The sequence below is a fragment of the Salvia miltiorrhiza genome, chromosome 6, assembly GCF_028751815.1.
Source record: "Salvia miltiorrhiza cultivar Shanhuang (shh) chromosome 6, IMPLAD_Smil_shh, whole genome shotgun sequence".
Classification (NCBI taxonomy): Eukaryota; Viridiplantae; Streptophyta; class Magnoliopsida; order Lamiales; family Lamiaceae; genus Salvia; species Salvia miltiorrhiza.
The window spans coordinates 10,022,663-10,033,965 of NC_080392.1; the positions used below are offsets into that span (position 1 = coordinate 10,022,663).

The 11,303-nt window shown below is 37.5% G+C and overlaps 1 protein-coding gene across 1 annotated transcript; it reads left to right on the top strand.

Moving 5' to 3' along the window:
• Window positions 1-1,213: 1,213 nt before the first annotated feature.
• Window positions 1,214-11,021, top strand: LOC130988548 (serine/threonine-protein kinase VPS15). Its single transcript, XM_057912430.1, has 11 exons — window positions 1,214-1,755; window positions 2,356-2,478; window positions 2,578-2,623; window positions 2,707-2,867; window positions 3,737-3,816; window positions 4,956-5,061; window positions 5,291-5,467; window positions 5,549-8,704; window positions 9,124-9,371; window positions 9,461-9,560; window positions 10,705-11,021. Exons 1-11 carry the CDS (start codon window positions 1,483-1,485, stop codon window positions 10,879-10,881), a joined length of 4,647 nt encoding a protein of 1,548 aa, XP_057768413.1. The 5' UTR covers window positions 1,214-1,482; the 3' UTR covers window positions 10,882-11,021.
• The last annotated feature ends 282 nt before the right edge of the window (window positions 11,022-11,303 follow it).

The window sequence follows — 11,303 nt, forward strand, 5'->3', positions numbered from 1 at the left end:
AAACACTTGTTTCATTATCTCAAATAGCATCAGCAGACAAAATTAAAGTACCGTGAAGCTTTAAATTTTCTTTTTATTTTTCCATGACTTTGACGAGAGATCGAAAGAAAAAAGAAGAAAAAAAACAGTTTGTGTCGCGGTGTGAAGAATCGTTCGATTCGAACTCTTATGAAGAATTATGACGGCAAACATGAATGCACTCAGATTTGGTGCAGAAGATGATGATCCTTATGAGTGGACGTTCAAATAAATAAATATTTTACTATTTTATGAGTTATAACAATATTTAATTTCGGGCTATGGCTATAGGATAAAATAATAAATTTATAATTATTTATTTTTATTATTTAAAATGGGGGTTATACTCAGTAAAACGGAAGCTATGAATAGAATTACCCATATATTAATGGGTGAATCTGTTCATAGCCCAGTCATTATGTATTATGTCGAATTAAGAATTTCATAACTTTTTTTTATCCCCAAGGGGACACCAAGCGGTGCAGACTCCTGTCTACGAAAAGTGAGGTTTAGAGTTCAAACCCAAGCTCCCCCTCCCCCAAAGTAAAAAAAAAAAGAATTTCATATCTTTTTAACGTAAAATATTGCATGAATGTGCGCATGTAAATATTGACTATTTTATGTAAATATTAAATTAAATTTAAATGGTAAAAGTTATACTACTATTTGTTTAAAGATTAAAACCTAAAAAAAACTATATCCACTCTCCTCTTTTTTCTTTTTTTAATAAGTCCATCTTTTAATTCATTTTCATTTTTCTTTCAATTTATTTTCTTTTCTTAATTCTTTTTTACTTTTTCATTATCAGTTTTTATTACTGTGAATTCTTCTTATTTTTTTATATTTAGTTAGGCTGCGTTTATTTTGATGGATAAATTTATCCATGAAAAAGGATGGATAACAAAAATTTATGTCTTTTATGTCTTTTTTTCCCCAAACATTTGACAAAAAAGACATATTTCCTTCTTTATTTTCACTTCGATGGATAATAATATCATCCCTCCATTTTTGGTGTGATAATATTATTGACATTTGGAGTGAAAAGTTAAATGCTAAAAAAGAAATAAGACATTTAAAAATATAAATTTTTATTATTCATCATTTTTCATACATAAATTTATCAATTAAAGTAAATCCAGCTTTAATAGAAATGTGTTTTTGAATTGAAGTTATGACTTATGAGGGAAAAAGTAATATTGGTGGTGTCGTGTTAATATGAAAAAATAGGTCTGGAATCGGAACTCAATAATCCAAAGAAAGCCCTCTCTGAATCTTGAACGAAAAAACAGATTTTGGCACAGCTCCAAATCCTACTCCCCCATCACAACCATGGCAATCCCTTCATTAATCTTCATCCACAACTTCTAAACCCCTACCTAGATGCACTCAAATTCTCCCTAAACCAAGAATTCTTCAAAATTACCAAGTTCGATAAAATTGGGTCGAATTTGAGGGGCGGGGTGGATGGGGAACAAGATCGCGCGGACGACGCAGGCGTCGGCGACGGAATACTACCTGCATGATTTGCCGTCGTCCTACAACTTGGTGCTCAAGGAAGTTCTGGGCAGGGACCGATTCCTCAAGTCCATACTCTGCAAGCACGATGAGGGTTTGGTGCTCGTCAAGGTCTACTTCAAGCGCGGCGACTCAATTGATTTGCGAGACAATGAGCGCCGTCTCTCCCGCATTCGCGACATATTCTCCAAGCTCGATCACCCCCATGTCTGGCCCTTCCAGGTTAGTTGCCCCTTTTCACGCTGCAGTTATCTTATTCTTTCATGTGTGTGTGTGTGTGACATAAAACTTTAAATGGTGAAAGAACATATTAGTTGGATTTGATGGCTTTATAGGTAGCTCTTGTTCATGTTCAGTTATTGATGATTTCATGAATTTTCAGTTAGGTGATATGGTTAGCTGAAAAGCATATTTTTTAGATATGTAGGCAGGAAATTAGTTTCAGAAATAGACCTTAAAATTCTCCTGAATTTCCTCTTTAGTTGTCATTTAGAAACTAGAGTGCATCATGTTACAGTTTAGGTCGTAGCCAGGAGTGGGAGATAACACCATGTTACTCAAGTCTAACTGACTGATAGATAAGCTATAGGTGAATAAGTAAGACATATCTCTCTCTGTGGCTTTTTAATCAATTAAAATTGCTTTCTGGTCGTCGTCAGAGAACAAACAACATCTTCTAAAGTTGCATCTTTTAATTTATTGTGTGCAGATGGCTCAACGAGGGTCTGTAGTCTTAGTTCCTTTGAATCTCATTCCTGCAGTCAGTGTCTCATTTTTCAAACTGTTTTACAAATGCCTTTTTCATTGAATTCATTTTTGCAGTTTTGGCTTGAAACAGATAAAGCTGCTTATTTGTTGAGGCAGTACTTCTTTAACAATCTTCATGATCGGCTGAGCACTCGACCATTCCTAAGTCTCGTTGAAAAGAAATGGTTGGCTTTTCAGGTTCCTGTCTGCCCCTGTCTGTTAAATCTTGGTGACACATTAGAATGGAACTCTACCTGAGAAAGTAGGAAATTATTTCTCACTTACTATTGTTTGCAGTTGCTTTATGCTGTGAAACAGAGTCACGAGCACGGAGTGTGTCATGGTGAGATAAACACTTGAATTTATTTTAGGTACCTGGAACGTCTCTGCTGTGCTTCTTCTTTAGCAAATCATAATTTGTTGCAGGCGATATTAAGTGTGAGAACGTGTTGGTCACTTCCTGGAACTGGCTCTACCTTGCTGATTTTGCATCATTCAAGCCTACATATATCCCGTATGATGATCCCTCTGATTTTTCATTCTTCTTTGATACTGGGGGAAGAAGACGCTGTTACGTTGCACCTGAGGTGTGTGTAATTATGTATTCTCTTATTTATTTTTTCCTTTGCTATGTCTTCTCTACCAGGAGCTATTGATATTTCTGGGTATATGATAAAATTTGGATCAGGAAATGTGTAAAATGCAAGATTGAATCTTAGGCACGGATATTACACTCTCATATGGTCTCATTAGCACCCATCTTGTTAGTGAGGGGACACTAAGAGCGAATGTTATTTGTATAATTTACTTGAGCGTGGAAGAAATTTGCAAGGATTTGTATATATGAATGAACCTTTGGATTTACATATAAATGAGACAACAGATGGATATGCCCTGACCTTGTTTCTCTATCATGCCACAGCTTGCCATCCTCCAGATATAAGATGGCATTGTTGTTTAGTTGAGATTCTAGAAACCCTTATAATAGACACTTGTCAGGCTGTGGATATTGAAGCACTAATATTATACTATTATGTATTATCCTTTAATGTAAATATCAAAGCAATATGCTTATATTATTGCACTGATTGATATTCCATCTCAATTTTCTGGGTAAGTCATTACAATCCATAACTAATGACTTGGACAGCTTCTATCAATATCAATAATTAATGTATATATATTATTCATAGCGTTTTCAGTAACTCCCTCACCGGACAAAATTTAGCCAGGTTAGTGAGAACTAGATAAGGATTCCATATGATGGTATCTTATTTTGGTTTCAAGTAACTATTTGCATTTTCAGTTATTTTTCTTCAAAAGGGGAAGGGGCGATGGATGTCTTTTAAAAGATGACTCGTTCCCTTCCTTCCCTCCAACTAACAACCTTCTTGCTTCAATCTGGCATCCTCTACACTTCTTTGTGGTTATTGAATGTTGAATGCTATATTTTCAGAGGTTTTATGAGCATGGAGGGGAGGCGCAAGTTTCCCAAGATGCAAATCTGAAGCCCTCAATGGATATCTTTGCTGTAGGGTGAGTATTGTACTCATAGATGCATTATTCCCTATGATGGAATTCATATAAACCTCAGTTGTATATATTCATGTGATGTATCAACTGCGGATGTCTGAGCTTATATCAGACAGTGAAATGCAGGAAGATCCCTAGACGAATGGATAACAACGCCCAAGCTTTTCTTTTAAATGCCCAGGGAAAAACCACTAATAATCTTTCTCTGTTTTCCACATTCAGTTTGCGGACAGTGGAGATGGCGTTTTTTTAGGGTTAATTGCCTGTAAATAGACAAAGTATACCCAAATTATGGTTTTAACCAACACTAATTTTTTGGTCAATTAATACATAAACTTCGAACCTTTTGGAATTTGGCCCGAAATGAAATTCCGGACACATTTAATTCTACGTGGACACCGGAATTTTATTGCGTGACATTTTTTTATATGAGCTAGCTACAACGAAGAAGAAAAGAAGATAAAATTCCGGGGTCCACTTGATAAAATTATGGCGTCTACGTAGGATAAAATATTGTTAGGATTTTAATTTGGGGCCGAATTCCAAAAAGTTCTAAGTTTGTGTAATAATTGACCAAAAAAATTGTGATGGTTAAAAACCAAAATTTGGTATACTTTGTTATTAACAGGCATTTAACCCTTTATGTGTCAAAAGAACACATATTGGGAAATGTTCACTAAAATTGACAAATTGATTATTGCTTTACTAGTTTGCTTAATATCTGATGAATGTATAATGGTTCTGGCATTTCACAGTATTGTCTTAAGGAATTATGCTTAATTTTTTCAGCAGCTGTTCTTTTAGCAGATGTTGACGTGTTACCCAATAAAGTAGTGCCTGTCAACTGCAAGAGAATTGCGAGTAGGTTATCAATAAATTACAGACTATCATATTATGAAAGGAAGTATATTCTAGCGAACTAGACACTACCTCATTCAATTAATTCCTACCAGTCTATTCTTTGTCTCATTGAATAATTATCTTTTTGTTATAGAATTAGTTAGTAAAGCTTTAAACTTACTGATGCTAATATCTTTAGTCATTTGTAGTAGTTTGTCATACATAACCCTGATATCTACATTTTCATGGAGCTTTAAGGTGTTTAACATTCAAAATTTGATTTATACAACTTTGTGTTTCAGGTGTGTGATTGCTGAGCTTTTTCTTGAAGGCCAACCCTTGTTTGAACTTTCTCAACTCCTTGCATATCGAAGAGGACAATATGATCCTACCCAGCATCTTGAAAAGGTACCTTCTTATGCTGTGGGCATATCTTTTCAAAAACCTTTGGTTTGCTTTTCAAATTCTGTTTTCTTTATCTGTCTGAGTGCCATTGATCTTCCTGGGGTAAGCAAATAATGTCTCCTTCTACAACTGTCAACTGAGCTCACTGAATCATTAGAAGTTAACTTCTCTTCTGGTTTCCTATAAATTTACCTCTGCTGAGTGACTGCCTTATCTTATTGCATGAATGAAGATTCCAGACTCAGGAATCCGTAAGATGATTCTTCATATGATTCAACTAGACCCAGAGTCAAGGTGCTCTGCTGAGAGCTACCTGCAGAACTATGCGGGTGTTGTGTTTCCATGTTACTTCTCACCATTTCTTCATAAGTTCTATTCCTTATTAAATCCTCTGAGTTGTGATGCAAGGGTAAGGGAATCATAATGATCTTTTCATTTTTATACTCTATGCATAGTCATTTTGTGTCAGTCAAGATAATTGATGCTGCAGGTTCTAGCATGCGAGACCTCTTTCCAAGAAGTTCTTAGACAGATGCTGGGAAACAGGGCAGTTGAGGATTTGATATCTGAAACAGAAATGTGTAATAATGATACAAGCCACTTGCCAGGACATGGAAAACAAGGTTCCACTGGGGCAGATAAATCTTCGAATGAAAGAAAAGAGACCAAGAAGGTCATTACTCGTGATCGATTTGATCTCCTGGATAACATGAGTACCTTGCTAAGAGATGTGAAACATAACAACGGCAATTTGAGCATGGAGACTATGCAAGATAGTATCGTGAAGACCATAGATTCTCAAAATCAGAAGCACTGTGGTTTACAATCTCCTGGTGAGGTTATTCAAAGTATCTCCAATAAATTCCAGCGGAGTCACCATCCTTTCCTGAAAAAGATCACAATGACTGATTTGAGCTCATTGGTATCAGATTTTAATAATCAATCAGATACTTTTGGAATGCCTTTTCTACCACTTCCTCAGGATATATTAAGCTGTGAGGGTATGGTTTTGATTGCTTCACTTCTATGTTCCTGCATTCGTAATGTCAAGGTCCCTTTTATAAGGAGGGCTGCTGTCTTATTGCTGAAGTCTTGCTCTTTGTATATTGACGATGAAGATCGACTGCAGCGTATACTTCCCTATGTTATAGCTGTGCTTTCTGATCCAGCTGCCATTGTCCGTTGTGCAGCACTGGAGACTTTGTGTGACATTCTTCCTCTAGTCAGGGATTTTCCTCCAAGTGATGCCAAAATCTTTCCAGAGTATATTCTTCCTATGCTTTCCATGCTTCCAGATGATCCTGAGGAAAGTGTGAGGATTTGCTATGGCAGCAATATATCTAAACTGGCACTGACCGCTTATGGGTTCTTAATTCACTCAATAAGCCTGACCGAGGCAGGGGTTCTTAATGAGAATTTATCACGAAAATCATCACTGCCAGCCTCAGACTTCTTTGGAGAGCCTCAGAAGCTGAATAATGATGTGCAGCTTGGACAGTTACGGAAATCTATTGCGGAGGTCATTCAAGAACTTGTGATGGGTCCAAAGCAAACACCAAATATAAGGAGAGCACTCCTGCAAGATATTGGCAATCTTTGCTGGTTTTTTGGCCAGAAGCAGAGTAATGATTTTTTGCTACCTATCCTCCCTGCTTTTCTAAATGATCGTGATGAGCAGCTCAGAACTGTATTTTACGGGCAAATAATATATGTCTGTTTCTTTGTGGGCCAACGGAGTGTAGAGGAATACCTTTTTCCTTATATTGAACAAGCACTTATTGATACTACGGAGTCTGTGATCGTCAATGCATTGGATTGCTTAACCATTCTCTGTAGAAGCAGTTTCTTGAGGAAGAGGATACTGCTTGAGATGATAGAGCGTGCTTTCCCTTTGCTATGTTATCCAAGTAAGTGGGTCAGGAGAGCAGCCGTTACATTTATTGCGGCTAGCAGTGAGAACCTAGGTGCAGTGGATTCCTATGTATTTCTGGTCCCAGTTATACGCCCTTTCTTGCGTAGACAACCAGCATCTTTAGCCTCGGTAAAAGCTCTTCTTGGGTGTCTGAAACCTCCTGTCTCAAGGGAAGTATACCATCAGGTTTTAGAAAATGCCAGAAGTTCAGACATGCTGGAGAGACAGAGAAAGATTTGGTACAATGCATCATCACAGTCTAGAAAATCTGAATCCATAGACTTACTTCAGAGAACTGCCAAGGAGTTGGATCCAATAAAATGTATGTCTGACAGACAAAATGACTTTGGACATCATAGCTTTACTAGCACCACTGCTGAGCAGTTTGATACAACTAAGTTAGATGATAATGAGGGCAGGTTCAAAGCTATGGGAAATTTAATGCAAAATTCTTTGAGTCAAGAAGAAGCCCATGACCGTGGTGCCTCAGAAAAGTCTCAACTAACTGGATTTATGTCTCCTCAAATGAGCTGTATGAACAGCTTCATTGATAAATCATCAGAAAGCATACCTCTATACCACTTTAAGTTTGATAACAGGCGGGCATCCACCACTGGTCCAGCTGTTCCTGATGCTTCATTACCATATAATTCCTTAGGTTTCAGTACTTCTTCCCTGCCTTGGATGGATCCAGTAAATAAATCGTTTAGTTTAGCAAGTACAATACCTCCTCCTAAGCTTGTTTCGGGATCAGTTTATGTTGGTAATGGTCCTGCACTGTTGAGAAGAGTTGTACATGAAGTAGATGACCGGGAAACTGATGAAACAGCTTTTGTGAGTAGCAAATTTCATGAAACAGGAGTTCCTGACAGGATGAAAGGGGGTTCTCTCACCGTTGGGGATAACTCGGTTGAGGCAACAGAATCGACATCGTTAGCATGGTCATCAACTATTCCTGATTCAGGATGGAGACCTCGCGGGGTGTTGGTTGCTCACCTGCAAGAGCACAGATCTGCCGTCAATGATATTTCCATTTCAATGGATCAGCAATTTTTTGTGAGTGCATCTGAAGATTCTACAGTGAAGATATGGGATTGCAAGAAGCTGGAGAAGGACATCTCGTTTCGGTCTAGGCTGACCTATTCTCTTGGTGGAAGTCGTGCAATGTGTGTTGCGGTGCTTCAAGGTACTACTCAAATTGTTGTTGGGGCAAGTGATGGGATGATGCATATGTTTTCTGTTGATCACATATCGAGAGGACTTGGAAATATGGTTGAAAATTATTCAGGTATAACTGATGTTAAGAAAACTGGTTTTGGAGAAGGTGCTATACTTAGCCTTTTGAATTACTCTGCTGATGGTAATACTAGCCAAATGATTCTATACAGCACTCAGAATTCTGGTGTCCATCTATGGGATACAAGAACAAATTCAAACAGTTGGAATACTGAAGTTTCTCCAGAGGAGGGTTATATATCTTCTCTTGTGGCAGACCCTTGCGGTAATTGGTTTGTATCTGGATCATCAAGGGGTGTACTTACTTTGTGGGATCTCAGATTCTGCATACCTGTTAACTCATGGCAATATTCTCTTCCATGCCCCATTGAAAAGATGTGTCTTTTTGTTCCTCCTTCCGGGACCCCCTTGTCCGTCGCCACAAGGCCACTTGTTTATGTTGCAGCTGGGTGTAATGAGGTCTCTCTTTGGAATGCTGAAAATGGAAGCTGTCACCAGGTATACAAGATTCTATTTGATCTTTTCTCTGACATAGCTTTCCATGATGTTCAGTATTAACTTTCCAGATAGTGATTTCTGTATCATTTGATCTTCCTCTCAAGTGATCACTGGATTTTTTTTGTTCCATACCTATGGTTTTGAGCAAATGGTCAAATACAAATGTTGTGGTCTTACTTTAGATAATAATAATAATAATCACGTTTATAACTTTGAACTGAAACTGTACAGTTTAATAACTCAGGTTATTTTAAACAAGTAGGAAAATCATCCAACGTGAACGCTTAGATACTGCTATTTGTTGGATACTGATAGCCAGGAGCAGACTACAAGTACTGGAAGATGCTCTGATAAAGTTGGATTATGTCTAACAACTGTGACTAGCCCATCTTAATGAAGTTATTCTTCTAATTTTGCAGATTTTGAGAGCAACAAACCTTGAATCTGATGCTGAGAATTGTGAGTCACCTTGGGCCTTGGCCAGACCATCTTCGAAGTCAAACACTAAATCAGAGATAAGGCGAAGTACAAACTCAAAATACAGGGTTGATGAGCTGAATGAACCCTCTATCCGTGTTCCTGGTATCCGTGCATTGCTCCCGTTACCTGGTGGAGATTTATTGACTGGTGGAACCGATTTGAAAATTCGTCGTTGGGACCATTGCAGGTACTCATTAGTCATTATTGCTTAATTTTGAGAGGTTCAGGTCTCTTTCAAGAATTTTCATTTATTGATATTCACACTTCTATTTTCAGCCCGGAACGGACTTATTGTGTGTGTGGACCGTCTATTAAAGGCATTGGAAATGATGATTTCTATGAGACAAAATCTAGTTTTGGAGTGCAAGTCGTGCAGGTATTTCAGATTGATAGGCTAAAATTTTGCTCCTTACTTTGCTGCTTGTGATGGGTTAGGATATATAGTATTTTGAAGTACTACTTACCTGGACTTATGAGAATAAGCAAAGAGATTACACATTAGCATAATTGTATTAAATTTCTTCTGTATCAATTCTTATTCTACATTCATAAATCCTATTAGGAGGAACACTTAAGTACAGAAACAGTTGTTACAACCTCAAGCCATTCACTTCTTTTGCCCCTATTTCTACTATGACAGTAAAGTTTAATTCATAGTACATACGAATCAATTAGGCCTGTCGGAGACCTTTCTCTTGCATCTTTTATAACTAGTCGTCATGCTTAGATAAGAAAAATAATTTTCGTAGAAAATGGAATGAGTTAGCACAATGCTGTGGTTTACGAAATGAATTATCCTTATCTCATATGCTTTACCATCACTCAGAGACACAAATACATGTATCGCATCTCCATGTTTCCCCTGTTGCATTTTTTTTGGATCAACTCTCTTTGGTAAAGCTATCTTAAAGCATGTAATTGCGGAAACTGGGTTTGGATCTTTGTGTGGGATTACATGCTAGAAACTTTTTGTCATCTAATACTTGCTAAGATATTTTCCGCGTGTTTCCTTCAAAATTTAGTTTGGTAATTCTTGGTGCTGCAGAAAAAAGATTTATGGTTTCTAGGTAGATGTTATAATGTGATGCAAGACATGGCATGCTGTTGTTTTGGTAGCGGTGATGAACCCCATGAGTTTTTATTCCCTTTGTGCTGGGGAAGTTCCTAGAGGAAAATATTCAGAGTTTTTCTCTTGCTTTATAGGCTGCTTTTGTCCATGATAAGCAATAGTTAATGGTACAATTACACTATCAAAAAATCTTTCAGCTGTGTATGTACTTAAAGAACCAGAACTCTGAAGTTCCAAGTTTCCTTGGTTATTTCAATTCTATTGAAACCTGAAAAGTATTTGTTGACTTTAGTCGGCGGCTTCAGCTAATGTTTGATGTCACCCCTGCATATTTGACCAGAGGTGACTCTTCCAATTTGACCAATTTTAAGAGTGGTTGCTGATGATAAACGTTAACTGTGTTATCTTCCTTGTCTCCGTGTTTCAAGCTTAAATTCGTTATCTTGAACAGGAAGCAAAAAGACGACCTCTAGCAACAAGGTTGACAGGAAAAGCAATTCTTGCTGCTGCGGCTACTGATTCCGCCGGGTGTCACCATGATTCTGTACTCTCTCTGGCATCTGTGAGATTGAACCAGAGACTTCTGATATCAAGTAGTAGAGATGGGGCTATAAAGGTCTGGAAGTGAGGAACCTTTTATACTGCTAATTTGTTGTACATATTTATATAAATACCAGTACAAAAAAATGTACAGGATGTTATGGGGCTGATCGTATATGCTATGTATGAATTATGATCCATTTCTTGTATAGTTGTAATTATGGTTTAGTGTTAAGAGAAAGCAAAATTCTTCTAGATAAATTACACACACTATATATACTTGTGCTAACCTTAACACATATAAATACTTAAGTCTTCTACCACAAACAAACACGCATTGCTTCACAGTTTTGGTTCCGGTTTGAAATCGTGAACCGCCGGTTCTCAAAATTAGAATCGGAATCGAACTGTGGAACACCACTTACGGTTCCAATTCATTTGTCCACCTCTATCCTGTCCATGCTAAAATAGTTATAAAAATGGGCGAAGGTGCAGATTCCGCCCTGAACT